The 15788-nt window shown below is 39.1% G+C and overlaps 1 protein-coding gene across 2 annotated transcripts in view; it reads right to left on the reverse strand.

Moving 5' to 3' along the window:
* ALDH1L2 (aldehyde dehydrogenase 1 family member L2) overlaps positions 1-15788 on the reverse strand; it is a 67227-nt gene that overhangs the window by 19350 nt on the left and 32089 nt on the right. For both annotated transcript variants that reach the window (XM_049626218.1, XM_049626217.1), the window contains exons 11-15: positions 8697-8816; positions 7972-8099; positions 6130-6280; positions 3447-3517; positions 3256-3361 (exon numbers count right to left, since the gene is read on the reverse strand). In XM_049626218.1, the coding sequence (XP_049482175.1) occupies positions 3256-3361; positions 3447-3517; positions 6130-6280; positions 7972-8099; positions 8697-8816 (576 nt within the window). The remainder of the gene's footprint in view (positions 1-3255; positions 3362-3446; positions 3518-6129; positions 6281-7971; positions 8100-8696; positions 8817-15788) is intronic.

A 15788-nucleotide genomic window follows, 5' to 3' on the forward strand; every position in this document is an offset into this window, starting at 1 on the left:
GAGTCTCAACCCTGACTGCATCTTAGAAACAAATGTGAAGCTTTCAAGCAATACTAGTTCCTCAGCTCCAAACTAGACCAATTAAATCAGCAACTCTGCCAAGGCGGCCCAGATATCAGTATTTTAAAATGAGAACTCCAGGTGATTCTATGTGCAGCCAGGATTAAGCGCCCCCAGGCTAGGTCATCTGTCCCTCTTCACTCTACTAGCTTCCTGCTCCTTAATGAGTAGTGCTACCCGGGGAAACGGCACTCCTATAGCACGCTGGGGAATTGGTCCCATTTCCATGGAAGCATTTGTCATATCTACTGTACAAATACATGTATCTGTGAGTGATTCGGCTCTCAGAAACATATCCTTTAAATATGCTTCCACACGTGTATAATGCCGTATTTACAAGGGTAATAACTGTAGCACATTTTATAATACCAAAAGAGCAGGGGCGCCTGGGTGGCTCAGTCCGTTAAGGATCTGACTCTTGATTTCGGCTCAGGTCATGATCTCACTCCCGGTTTGTGAGATCAAGCCCCGCTTTGGGCTCCACACTGATGGCTCAGAACCTGCTTGGGATTCTCTCTCTCCCTCTCTCTCGGCCCCTCCCCTGCTCATGTTGTCTCTTTCTCAAAATAAATAAATAAAACTTAAAAAAAAATAATACCAAAAGGGCAGAACAATCTAAATATCCATTAACTCGGGATTGGTTAAATAAAATATAGTTTAACTATACAATGGAATATTATGGGAGATGGTTTATTTATACATTGGAAATTGTACCAAAAAAAGGAAGATTTTTTCTTTTGCTAAATATGTATAGTGCTACCATTGTATTGCATTGTGGTCAGAACACTTAATACAACATCTACCCTCTTAACAATTAAAAAAATTTTTTTTTTAATGTTTATTTACCTTTGAGACAGAGCGAGCAGGGGAGGGGCAGAGAGAGAGGGAGACACAGAATTGGAAGCAGGCTCCAAGCTCAGAGCTGTCAGCACAGAGCCTGACACAGGGCTTGAACTCACAAGCTGCGAGACCATGACCTGAGCCAAAGTCAGCCGCCCAACCGACTGAGCCACTCAGGTGCCCCTACACTCTTAACAAATTTTAAGTGTATCGTGCACTATTGTTCACTGTAGACAAAATGATACACAGCAGATCTCTAGGACTTATTCATCTTGCATAACTGACACTTTGTGCCTGTTGATTAGCAATTTCCCATATTCCCTTCCTAAGGGAATACCTAAGAAACTAATGGAATACCTAAGAAACTAATAAATAACAATTAATGACATTGGTTGCCCGTAAGGAGGTAAATTGGCGGGGGGATTAAGAATAGGAGGGAGACTTTTCATTACCTACCTCTGTATGTTTCTAGTTTGAAATTTTTTAAAATGTATACCTATTTTTTAAAATGAAATTGGGGTGCCTGGGTGGCTCAGACAGTTAAGCATCTGACTCTTGATTCTGGCTCAGGTCATGATCTCACAAGATTGTGAGTTAGAGCCCTGCCATAGACACTGCACTAATAGTCTGCTTGGGATTCTCTCCTCTCTCTCTGTCCCTCGCTCTCTCTCTCTTTCAAAAATAAATAAATAGGGGTGCCTGAGTGGCTCAGCCAGTTCAGCATCTAACTTTGGCTTGGGTCATAATCTCACAGTTTGTGAGTTCAAGCCCCATACTGGGCTCTCTGCTGTTGGCACAGAGCCTGCTTTGGATCTCAAAAATAAATAAACATTAAAAAATAAACATTTTAAAATATTTTTAATTAAAAAGATTTTTAATGTTTTATTATCCATTTTTGAGAGAGAGAGAGAGAGAGAGAGAAAGACAGAGTGTGAGCAGGGGAGGGGCAGAGAGAGAGGGAGACACAGAATCTGAAGCAGATTGACAGAGCCCAACGCAGGGCTCGAACCCACAAACCACCAGATCATGATGTGAGCCGGAGGCTTAATGGACTGAGCCACCCAGGAGCCTCAATAAATAAACATTTTTTAAAAACGAAATTAGGAGCACCTGGGTGGCTCAGTTGGTTGAGCATCTGACTTCGGCTCAGGTCATGACCTCACGGTTTGTGGGTTCGAGCCCCGCATCGGGCTCTGTGCTGACAGCTCAGAGCCTGGAGCCTGCTTCAGATTCTGTGTCTCCCTCTCTGCCCCTCCCCTGCTTATACTCTGTCTCTCTCTCTCTCAAAAATAAATAAACATTAAAAAAAATTTTAAAAATAAAAATGAAATGAAATTGTTTCTAACAAGCAAAACCAGGATGACTGTGGTCACTACGACTAAGTAGTAATGCCAAATGAAACCTCAATTTCTTAAGTCCTAAAAGAAGAAATAAAAGGAGAGGTAATAGGTAATGAACTGTAAATCCTTCTAGAATAGTGACCAAGTTTTCTCCGTGACTTGTGTCCCTCAGAACGTCTCCTACTGGTCACTTTTACACAGGCCATGCTCAGCCAGGTATTAAGTTGGCTACCATATTCTTTTCCCTGAAAAGCTACTCTAGCATTAAAAGATTTTTTCTGAGAACTTCTATCATTTGAATTATTATTTTTTATTATTTGTTATTCAATGTATATATACTTACAGTTGCCACGATTAGGTACATTCTTTTGCCTCCTTTTCCTTCATCTTCCATATCTTTATAATATTTTTAGTAATTTAAATTCAAATGCCTATGTAATACTTTTCTTTGGATGTCTTATAGTTACTCTAAATAATTCCCTAATCATTAGGCATTTGGCATTTGGCAAGAATTGGAGTGGCTGGTAGAAATTCAGTGGATTGCACAGAGTAACCCTATGCCTGCTTCCCTTGCCATGGAAATTTTAAATTGTGGGATATCCATGCGTTACATTAGGCAGCCATTAAAAATGAAGATTTGGGGCATGTGGGAGGCTCAGTCGGTTAAGTGTCTGACTCTTGGTATTGGGTCAGGTCGTGATCTCACGGTTTTGTGGGTTCGAGCCCTGCATCCAGCTCTGCACTGAGAGTGCAGAGCCTGCTTGGGATTCTCTCTCTCTCCCTCTCTGTCCCTCCGCCACTCACGCTGTCTCTGTCTCTCTCAAAGTAAATAAATAAACTTCAAACAAAAATGCAGATTTAACTAATAGGAAAAGATGCCCAGCCATGATGCCTTTGAAGATGTCATAATACACAATCTCATTTTTGTCTAAAGACATAATGTTTATAAATGGGTGTCTCTGTTTTCAAGTAAGTAGGAGAGTAGGAGGTTGTGCCCTGGCTCCTTGCATCTTACCTGCGCTGGCTTGAGCACTAGGGTGTTACCCGCCGCCAGACACGCGGCGCTTTTCCACGCCAGCATCATCAGTGGGTAATTCCAGGGGATGATAATGGCGCAGACCCTGCAGAGGTAGAAGGACGGCATCCTTAGTTGTCTCCAACCCACACAACTCACCCAAGTCACCCTCGGCGCTCTCCTTGTCTCACCCAAGCGGCTCCTTCTTGGTGAAGGTCAGATTGCGATTTGGACGGGCCTGGTTGATTGGAATAGTAGAACCCTAAAGAGTAAAAAAAAAAAAAACAAACAAAAAAAAGGTGATCCTCATTGCACTAATTGAAATGAGTAAGTCTAATCTCAAGGAATCCATTTTCTTAGCTGGTATGAAAAGGCAGTGTTCAATTTGTGAGAATATATGATATATAAGAAATATATTCACACCAAAAATAAGAAACTGCTATTTCTTTCTGGAAAGAAGTAAGACACAGGAGAATAAACATAATTCTATCTGTCTATCTATAAAACATAGTTCTAATTTAGTTACCTCCATTCCCAACTTCTTGGCATGGCAGAGAATATTAATTGTGTAACCAATAGCCATTCTTCCCTCTGTCCTTATATTAATAATGGTGATATGGTTCGTGAGTTCAAGCCTGCATTGGGCTCCACACTGACAGTGCAGCCTGCTTGGGATTCCCTCTCTCTCTCTCTCTCTCTCTCTCTCTTTCTTCTCCTACCCCAGTTGTGCCCTCTCTTTCTTTCTCAAAAATAAATAAACTTTATTTAAAAAAAATAATGGTGAGGGGCACCTAGGTGGCTCGGTTAAGGGTCTAACTTCGGCTCACGTCATGGGTCTGTGCTGACAGCTCAGAGCCTGAAGCCTGCTTTGGATGTGTCTCCCCTGCCCCCCCCCCCCCCCCCCCCCCCCCCCGCCCCTACCCTGCTCACACACTGTCTCTCTCTTTTTCTCAAAAATAAATAAACATTTTAAAAAGTTTTTAAAAAATAAAATAAAATAAAATAAAATAAAATAAAATAAAATAATGGTGATAGTCACGTGCCCAGATAAAATACTGTTTCCCAGTTTCCAGGGCAGACAGAGATGGTCAATGGAAGACGTAAGCACAAGGCATTGGAAGGGGAATGTTCTTTACAGTAGGCTGACTCAGCTCTGACACAGGCTCCTTTACCCTACCCCCCACTCATTTCTTCTCCTTGCTCAGAGTGTCACTGAAATGGCTGATACCTCAATGGTTATTGTGAGACCATGAGACCGTCTTGAGGGTGCAGGTCACATGGTACCTTAGTAGCTCTGGTAGAGAGAGAGAAGGAGCCCACATGTCATATACTAGCCCTGACTACTTGCCTGGGTGTTCTTTGAAAATGAGGCAAAAGTGAAGTTCATACTTGAGTATCTGTTACATGCAGCCAGACTTAATCCCATCTAATTCACGGCAGTCGTTTTCAACTGAAGCTATTCATTTGTCTGCCGCACACAATTGTATTGCTATTACTAATTACACGTGTCCATCTCTTATCTGAAATCCTTGGGGCCGGTGTGTTTTGGGATTCAGAATTATTTGAACTATAGAGATATAACATAATGCACATACCTTATGTTATATTATCTATGACTCCCAGTAGGGTCTGAAGTAGCCCCCCATAATCAAATAAATACATGAGTATTGAAATATTTATTTAGTGAAACATGAATCTTTCCTCTAAGTGATAGAAATACAAATTATAAATAGACTCATGTTGGTTCAGGTCAGCTTTTGGCAACAAATGAGTTCGAACCACTGAAACCAATTGATTTTCAGGTTTTGAAGCTCTCTGGTTTTCATAATCGAGGCTCAAGTGTGGGCGTGAACCACCACTACTAAATACTTACATCTGTATGACTTTGTGACTAAAACTACGTTGATGCACAAACCCTAGTCTACCGCAAACTTGCTCCTAAGCCTCACTACATAACTTGCAGGGTATGTATTATTGTGACCATATTACAGATGAGGAAAGGAAGGCTTAGAGAGAGAAAAGAACTTTAACAACATCAGCTGGTAAGTGCCAAATCTGACTCCTGGACCGGTCTCTCTGACTCTATGTTAATAATGGTCACAGCAACTTGCCCAAATAAAATACTGTTTCCCGGTCTTCTCAGCCGATAGAGAAGGCCAGTGAGAGATATAAGCACAAGGGAGGTGGGGAATGCTTTTGAAAGCTCTGTTATATTTCTCTCCCTTGCCCACTTCCTCCTTCTTGCTGCCTGGCCAGTGCTGCAGTGGTTATCGTGAGCCTATGAGCAGTATGCACGCTGCTCTTTGTTATGAGCCTTACCTTTACCTTTCATACCCCGGGTGCTGAGGTCAAGAGCAATAGCCTGCTTCTCCTCACACATGTGCTATTTACTTTCTTATAGTAAAAAAGGAAATGAAATATTTATTGTGCCCATGTCTTAGAAAATTGTTTTTCTTATACCCAGCTTACTTAGACAATGTATGTTAGCTCTCTGGCTTCTGTAGGCATTTGAGTTCTCGATCTCTCCATGACACCCTAGATGTCCAGAAGACTACCAGGTGCCCTTAGGAGATATAGTAAAGTACAAAAAACATCATGAGACTTTAGTTTAGAAAATCTTGAGTTCAAATCCTAGCTCTGTGGTTTACTTACTAACGATGTGAGTGTATGCAAGTCATCTGTTGTCCTCAGGCCTCTGTTTCCTTGCCTGCAACAAGGGATAATAGCTATCGACCCACCACAGATGACTATTACAAGGATAACAGAAGAAAATCTAAGAGGTGCCCATAAAACATTGTCTTTACAAACTACTAAATGCTCGGCCCTTTTCCTTTTGGAATGATCTCCGTGGAGTCAAATGACATTTGTGCTCACCTGAATTTTGTCACACCAGCCAGCAAAATATCTGAATGTTTGCACAGACATTCCGATGTGAGTCTTCAGAGCCAGGGTGTAGACAGCCCCTGAATCAAGGGCTTCAATGGTTGCCAGCTCCTCCTGGTTCTCTTCCAGTAGGTCTGCAAGTCTGTATGGTCAGTGAAAGGAATTCGCTCAACAAATATGGATTGAGCTCCTATTATGTATAAGGCACCATCCTAAGGGTTCAGAGGTGAACACACATGGACCCGGTCTTTGTCCTGATGGAGAATACGGTCCAGCAGGGAAGACATTAAACAAATCATTTCATACATAATTTGTTTCAGGAGTTACAAAAAAAAGAAGCAGAGGGTGTGGGAAGCCTGTACCATTTGCCTCATCAGTGTATAAAAAACAGAAGAGTGACTGAGCCACAATAATCAGAGGAGATCAATGACAGAAGACAGTGGGAATGTGGCTAGTTCATGAATATGCAAGGAGATGTTAGAGAGCACAACCCATGAGAATCCATGAACGCGAGGATCTCTTGTTGGTATAGAAATGCTTCCAACACTAACTGAAGAGACAAGATAGAAATACTGGGGTGAATTACAGACACTACAACAGGTTTCTGGTAGGGGCCTAGTTTCTATGGGAAGATAAGTACAGGATTGTCTCATGAGTATAAAATAGTCAAAATTCATCCTGTGTTCCCCTCCACCATTTTCCTCCACCCTTCAGTGGTTTTTGCGTTGTTCCTTTTGGACCATTCTAAAGTTGGGCTCGAAATCCCCTTCCCCTCAATGTTTCTTCCAGATCCTGCTGTAAGAGATATTTTGACCAAAGTCAGCTGTTTGGCCTTAGGGAAGTAGAAAAATGAATTTATGCTTAAATCTAATTACATACTTGAATCTACATACTCGGTTACCAATTTATAATTCTTTCTAGGCCTTACTATTTTTCCTCCTCATTCCTAGTCCCTATGGGTCAAGCAGATTTAAAATCTGTCATTGAAAACAACAAAGTGCTGCGTAGTCCCCATTTGCTGTTCTATATCCCTTCTCCACACTGCTCTGTGACATGGGACGATGACCTTTATTTATAGACCATATCACTTGGCTCCCCTGCTCCGTTACTGGGCTTGACTAATGAGAGACCAATGAACAGCACCCCCAGGAGAGAAAGCAATCGGGCATTGCACTCCCCAGCTCCCCCACAGATGGTTCAGCAGCTGCTGTGTCCCTCCCCAACAAACCACTGTAGTGTGGTCTTCTACGGCCACAGATCTTGCCACATTCCAGCAATAGCCCCTTCCTCTGTCCTAGATCTTGGAGTAGTCACAACTTTCCCTGTTGCTGTCCCTACCTGGGAACTTCATTATCCCTTGACCTTGCCTACATCTTTGTAAATCGTTTTTTATTAAACTTTTTTTCCTCTGGAAACCTGACTGCTCCAAGCACTAATACAAAAATCAGGAACTCACATCTATGTAACTTTACAGGATGTAAATAACAGAAGACATATTACATAATGGGTGCATGCTAGACTATCTTGGGGAAATTTTTAAAAACTTGGCAATGTTAACCAATACCCAGAGACAGCAGATCTGTGTTTTAAAAAAAACACACCTGTTGGGGTGCCTGGCTGGCTCAGTCGGTTGAGAGTCTGACTTCGGCTCAGGTCACGATCTCACAGTCCGTGAGTTCGAGCCCCGCCTCAGGTTCTGTGCTGACAGCCCGGAGCCTGGAGCCTGCTTCGATTCTGTGTTTCCCTCTCTCTCTGCCCCTCCCCCGTTCATGCTCTGTCTCTCTCTGTCTCAAAACTAAATAAACATTAAAAAAAAAATTAAAAAGCCCACACCTGTACATCAACCTTCCTCTTTCTCTTGCATTCATTCTTCCCCATTCACCGTTTTCAAAGGCATCTTTTGCTGCTGCTACTGCTTTATCAACATCCACCAAAGAAGCATAGGATACTTTGCATATTATCTATTTCAAGATAAGGAAAACTAGGTTATAGGTTATTTATACAGAGATATATAAATATACTTCTCTTGAAATTAATATTATATTAATAGGAAAAATAGAGTATTATTTATAAAACCCAGAGAATTTATGATGGAAAATCAATACGTTGAGTAATAAAGTAAAGAAAAATTTAAACATGGAAATTGGAAGCCTGAAATTTGGGACTTCTCACATCACATGACACGATTGAAAGACACATTTAGGAAGAATATATCTGCTTCTTCTAGCGCCTTGGGGAAGCTGAATTTCTTGCCATGAGCTTGCCGAGTTTGAAAGTTCTTTTCTGCATAGAGCATTATGTGAAGCTGTGCCTCTGATACGGATAGGTATAGCTATCTGTCTAAAATGATTATAAATATTCATTCCATAAAATAGATTACTATAGTCAGCAGCCAGTATCAGAACTGAATAGTTGAAAGAAATACATGGAGAACATTTATTTCTAGTAAGTGCTCAGAGGCAAAGTGATAGAATAAAGTAGCTTCTTAAGACTCCCAGGTTTACAACTATTAAAATTTCATGACCAGTGGTCACTGCACACACTAAGCAATTACTCACAGATCCGTCTGTTGGGTTGATAGTATCATAGGTCTTTCCATCATCAGCATCTGTGAACTGTCCATTTATGAAACACTGATATGGCATTTTCACTGTCATTTCATTGACCTCCTTTGAAACCTAAGATAGAAAATTATGTTAATAGAATCAGTGGATTTCTCTGCTTATCCATTTGATACCAAACAGCAATAAAGGAGTTTATTCACTAATGCAGCAGAGAGAAGTTAGGTCAATAGAATTCCAGTTCCTAGTCTCCAGAAGAGACAAGCATATGTTAGATTTTCACGATGCTCAGATTGGCCACTCAGCCAGGAGGTTAGCATCTCTGATGACCAAAGTACTCCTGGCTGGGCCTTATAAATATCTTAGATTTTCTTCTTCATACAAATGAAAAAGAAGCAAAAGACTTGCAGATCGTGGAAACATTACCATCTAGTGGCAACATCTATGGAGCACAGTCATTGCTTTGCTTTGAGTTCCTGAAATTGCCTTTTACATGGGTGCCATTTTAAGTTTTCTTTCCTTAAGTTCCTCCTCGTTTTTACTTTCTTTCTTACAAATGTATTACCTAAATTGTTCTCTACCATTACCTAGAGAGTGAATTTAGGTTAGTCCATTAACTACTATGAATGTGTTCTTTCAATAATAAAAAGGGAACAAGTCTCCCTGCTTTATACAATTATTATGAGGAAAAACTGAGAAAACATATGGGAAAGAACATTATTAGAATAAAATTTTATATCAATGCAAGGCGTAAAAAGTAAATATAATAATTTTAAAAATAATTTCATATAGATAAATTGATAATGCTTTAAAAAAACCAAAAAAGTATCAAGAGGGTATCTTGTCTTATCCCACAGATAAGAAATTTTTCTATAAAATATTTCCATTGTGTTTATGTAGGACATAATGAAGGAATCTTCATCTGAATTGATGTGTCTCTGCACATAGTTCACTTTCCTAAACTCATCATTCTGAAAATATGCTAATTATGTATAAATATGTATATGTATAAATACACTAATTATGTATAAATATGTATTGTCTAACTTGATTCCCCCAACTATCCTATAATGTACATATTATTATTTCCCCACTTAACATATGAGGAAACCGAGACTTAGAGAAGTTAAGCAACGTGCCAAAGCTCACACAGCTGGTAAGCAATGCTACGTGGGTTCAACTTTAGGTGGGTCTAACACCAAGATTCATGTTCTTAACTAGATGATAACTAAATTGCTTTCAAATTTCTCTGAAGTTTATTAAAAACAAATGGAATGAGAAGCATGCCTGGGATCCCATCTCTCCCTTAAGAGCTCTCCAGTAACTTGAAATCCCACATCCTTAGAACCATAGTGGCTGTGAAAACCAGCAATCTATTAGCCACCAGAAGGGGAAATGACTCCCCAGAAGCTCCCCAGAGGCCTCATCCCCACAGAACTCCCCAATTGGCTCTATTCTTCGTGTTTGTCTTTATTTGGCCTGAGAGCTTGCTCTGCCCAAACTGCCCTCAGCCTTCCATAAAGGCTGAGAGACCTTATTCATTCAAGAAATGTAAGGAAATCTACATCCGCTCATTAGCTGATGACTAAGCTAGCCAAGTAGAGACTTCAGTGGTGGCAAACGACAAAGAATATAGGTTTTATGGGATTAGTCCAAGAAAGTCACCAAACAAAGAAAAGCAACAATAACACTCCTTATGAAGGGTGGGGGTCTTATTTCCAGAGTTGCCACATTCTGTTATTTAAAATGGCTAGTTTTCAACAAAAGATTACAAGATACATGAAGAAGCATGAAAGCATAGAGTGGCCAATACATTGGAAAATAACCAGTCAATAGAAACCTTCCTTGAAGAAACCTAGACGTTAGACAAAGATTTTTTTCTAAGATTATTGATTTATTTTGAGAGAGACAGAGAGTGTGTCCACACTCACAGGGTAGGGGCAGAGAGAGAGAGAGAGAGAGAGAGAGAGAGAGAGATCCCAAGCAGGCTCTTCGCTATCAGCACAGAGCCTGATGCAGGACTCGATCTCATGAACTGGGAGATCATGACCTGAGCTGAGATCAAAAGTTGGACGCTTAACTTACTGAGCCACCCAGGCACCCCATAGTCAAAGATTTTAAATAAGCTTTTAAAAATGTATCCAAATAGAGGTTCTTGGGTGGCTCAGTTAAGCATCCAACTTTGGCTCAAGACATGATCTCATGGTTTGTGAGGTCAAGGTCCATGTCAGGCTCTGTGCTGACAGCTCAAAGCCTGGAGCCTGCTTCAGATTCTGTCTCCCTCTCTCTCTCTGCCCCTCCCCCACTCACACTCTGTCTCTCTTTTTCTCTCTCTCAAAAAAACATTTAAAAATTTTTAAATAAAAAAAATATTTCCAAATAAGGAAGGAAAGGAAGCTATGTCTAAAAAAATTAAAGAAAAGTAAATGAACAATGTCTCACCAAATAGAGAATATTAAGAAAGAGAGAAGAATTATAAAAAAAGAACCAGTGGCACCTGGGTGGCTCAGTCAGTTAAGCGGCCAACTCTTGATTTTGGCTCAGGTCATGATCTCACAGTTTCATGAGTTCAAGCCCCACATGGGCCCTGCGCTGACAGTATGGAGCCTGCTTGATATTTTCCCTCTTTCTCTGTCCCTCCCCTGCTCACCCTCTCTGTGTGTCTCTCAAAATAAATAAATAAACTTAAAAAAAAAAGTATTATAAAAAAGGAACTAAATACAAATTCTGGAGTTGAAAAGTGTAATAACTGAAATTTTAAAAAGTTATCATAGGGGCTCAACAGCAGATTCAAGAAAGCATAACAAAGAATGAACAAACTAGACAATATGTCAATAGAGATCACCCAGTCTGAAAACAGGAAGGAAAAAGAAGGCCTGTGGGATACCATCAAATGTATCAAAGCATGCATAATGAGAGTCCCAGAAGGAGAAGAGAGGGGAAAAGAGGCAGAAAGAATATGTGAAGAAATAATGAATGAAAGTGTCCCAAATTTGATGAAAAACATTAAACCACCCAACCAAAAAGCTCAACAAACTCCAGGTAAGATAAACTCAAACAGATCCATTTTAGATACATCATAACACAATGGTTAAAAGCCAAAGGTAATGAGGGAATCTTGAAAGCAGCAAGAGAGAAGAATCCCATCACGTCAAATGGATCCTCGAGAAAATTAACAGATGACTCATCCTCAGAAACCATGGAGGCCAGATGGCAATAGGATGACATATTTAAAGTGCTGGAAGAAAAAGACTATCAACCAAAAATTCCATATACAGCAAAACACCCTTTAAAAACAAAGGAGAAACTAAGTCATTCCCAAATGAATAAACACTGAGAGAGTTCATTGCTAGCACACTGCCCTTTAAAAAGTTTACTAAAAGATAGCTTTCAGGCTGCAATGAAGGGACACTTGACAGTAACTTGAATCTACATGAAGAAATAAGCAAGCTAGATGAACATATTGGTTTCCCAATGCATATAAAAGCTATGTTTATGCTATACTGAAGTTTATTGAGTGTGCAACTACATTATGTCTAAAAAATCAATGTGTATATTTCATTAAAGATACTTTATCAATATCCTTCAATTAAAAAAGAAATACTTTATGTTCCAACATTCTGTCTTAAACCTGAGTTGATGTATGGTGGGAACAACTGGATGCTTAAGATATTTTTGTGATTCTTTGTTTTAAACTCCACCCCCCCTTTTGTATATGTGATATGAAGCAAATGAGGAAACATCGTTCTAATGGTTTAACAAGGAAGGAGAAAGAAAGACCTTAATTTCTGAGTGGAGATGTCTCCTTCTATGTGGATAAGTCGATTAAGACCGTTATCAAAAGTTTGTCTGTGTTACTACACCTGACTTTAGGATCCAAAAAGTTGGGGTTTTTTTTGTTTTTGTTTTTTGTGGGTTTTTTTTTTTTTTTTTGCCACATTGTGCCTTTCCTCCTGGAATTGTAAGCTGAACACAAGAATAGCACCTGTTTACACTGTGAAGTGGGTATTATTACAGAAAACACACTGGAGGCTTTCTCACTGGTAAGCAAATAATGCCTTGTGAATGTATGATCTACAGAGAAACCCCTGTAGTTTAACGTGCTGATGCTGTCTATCGTTTTAGCAAATAAATTTTGGATGTTTTTTTCTTTCCCTCAAACACACAAATAAATAAATACTTTATTGCAAAACATTGGTAACCACCACCTGAGCTCTCAGTGGGTCATAATCACTGATCACAGATTAACAATGATCACAGATCATAACAAATGAAAAAGTTTGAAATATTGTGAGAATTACCAGAATGTGACACTGAGACATGAAATGAGAAGATGCTGTTGGAAAGATGGTAACAATAGACTTGCTTGATGCAGAGTTGCCACAAACCTTTAATTTGTGAAAAACATAATACCTGTGAAGCACACAGTAAAGCAAAGAAGGCAATAAAATGAGGTATGCCTGCAGAAGCAAAATGGAAAAAGAATAGATAAATTAAACTTAATCAAATTAAAAACTTTTGCATGTCAAAGGACACTGTCAAAAAAGTGAAAAGAAAGCCCACAGAATAGGAGAAAATATTTACAAATCATGTATCTAATTAAGGTCTAGTACCCAAAATATACAAAAGCTCCTTACAACTCAACATTAAAAAGACATATATCCCAGTTAAAAAATGGGTAAAGAATCTGAATGGACATTTTTCCCAAAGAAGAGATACAAATGACTAATAAAGACATGAAAAGAGACTCATCATTAGTCATCAGGGAAATGTAAACCAAAGCCACAATGAGATAGTATTTCTTACCCACAGCTAAAATAGAAAAGACAGGCAAAGCAAATGTTGGTGAGGATATGGAGAAATCAGAACCTTTCTACATTGCGAGTGGGACTGTGAAATAGTATAGCCACTTTGGAAAACAGCTTGGATGTTCCTCAAAAAATTAAACATAGAGTTACCGCATGACTCATCAATTGCACTCCTAGATATATACCCCAGAGAACTGAAAACATACATTCACACAAAAACCTACACATGAATTTTCATTGCAGCATTATTTATAATACTAAAAAGTGAAAACAAAATGTGCATTACCTGAGGAATGGATAAACAAAATGTGGTGTATCTATACAACAATATTATCCAGCCACAAAAAGGAAGGAAGTGGGTAACACCTACTACAACATAGATGGACCTTGAACACATGGTGTTCAGTGAAAGAAGCCAGATGCTTAACAGGCCACAAATTGTGTGATTCCACTTATATGAAATATCTAAAGTGGGCAAATCCATGGAGACATAAAGGAGATTAATGGTATCTGGGAGCCAGGGGTGGGGGGAAGAAAGGAGAGAATCATTGTCAATGGATATAGTGTTTCTTTTTGGGGTGATAAAATTGTTCCATAATCAGAGGAGGGGGTTCAAGATGGTAGAGCAGCATGGAAGCTCTCAGCTTGTCTTGTCCCTGAAACACAGCCAGATCAGCACCAAACCATTTTGCATACCTAGGAAACTGATCTGAGGATTAACACAACAATATGCATGACTTGAGCCACAGAACTCAGCAGAAAGAGGAAAATTGATTTTTATTTTCTTTTTATTTAATTAAAAATTTTTTAAAATTATTTTTAGTATTTAAAAAATTTTTAAATTATTTTAGAATGTTTTTTATTTCATTGTAAATTTTTTATTCTATTTCACTTTCCTTATTTCATTTATTCTATTTTATTATATACATTAAACATTTTTTTTTCTTACCTTTTTTTTTTTCTTTCTTTCCCCTTTTTCTCTGGTATATCAAGTTTCTTTCAATAAGCAGACCAAAACACAACTAGGATCTAGCTTCCTTTATTTGATTTTTTGTTTTGTTTTTAATTTTTTAATTTTTAATTTTTATTATTTTTTTCTTCCTCTAACAAGACAAAATGAAGGAAAATTTTAATGCAGAAAATTTTAAGGGGGACTCTGAGTGGAGAAAAGATGAAACAAAACAAAAAAGACCAAAAGCAACAAAGACGAGAAAGGACCAGAGAACATCACCAGAAACAGCAACTCTACAGGCAACACAATAGCACTAAATTATCTTTCAGTACTGACTCTTTTAGTCAATGGACTAAAAGCTCCAATCAAAAGACATAGGGTATCAGAATGGATAAGAAAACAAGACCCATCTATATGCTGCTTACAAGAGACCCATTTGAGACCTAAGACACCTACAGATTGAAAGGGGATGGAGAACCATCTATCATGCTAATGGTCACCAAAAGAAAGCTGAAGTAGCCATATGTATATCAGACACACTAGATTTTAAAATAAAAACTGTAACAAGACATGAAGAAGGGTAATATATCATAATTAAGGGGTCTATCCACCAAGAAGACCTAACAATTGTAAACATTCATGCTCCCAACATGAAACACCCAAATATATAAATCAATCACAAACATAAAGAAACTCGTTGATAATAGTACCACAATAGTAGGGGATTTCAACACCCCACTTACAGCAATGGACAGATCATGTAAGCAGAAAATCACCAAGGAAACAATGATTTGAATGACACACTGGTCTGGATGGACAAAACATATATTCAGCACATTTCATCCTAAAGCAGCAGAATACACGTTCTTCTCAAGAGCACATGGACTATTCTCCAGAATAGATCACATACTGGGACACAAATCAGCCCTTAACAAACACAAAAATATAGAGATCATACCTTGCACATTATCAGACCGCAACACTATGAAACATGAAATCAACTACAAGAAAAAAATTGGAAAGACCATGAGTACTTGGAGATTAAAGAACATCCTCCTAAAGAATGAATGGGTGGGGCGCCTGGGTGGCTCGGTCGGTTAAGCGTCTGATTTCAGCTCAGGTCATGATCTCACAGACCGTGAGTTCCAGCCCCGCGTCAGGCTCTGGGCTGATGGCTCAGAGCCTGGAACCTGCTTCCGATTCTGTGTCTCCCTTTCTGTCTGCCCCTCCCCCGTTCATGCTCTGTCTCTGTCTCAAAAATAAACATAAAAAAAAAAAAATTAAAAAAAAAAAGAATGAATGGGTTAGCCAAGAAATTAAAGAGGAAAT

This window comes from Panthera uncia, chromosome B4, assembly GCF_023721935.1.
Source record: "Panthera uncia isolate 11264 chromosome B4, Puncia_PCG_1.0, whole genome shotgun sequence".
NCBI classification, from domain to species: Eukaryota; Metazoa; Chordata; class Mammalia; order Carnivora; family Felidae; genus Panthera; species Panthera uncia.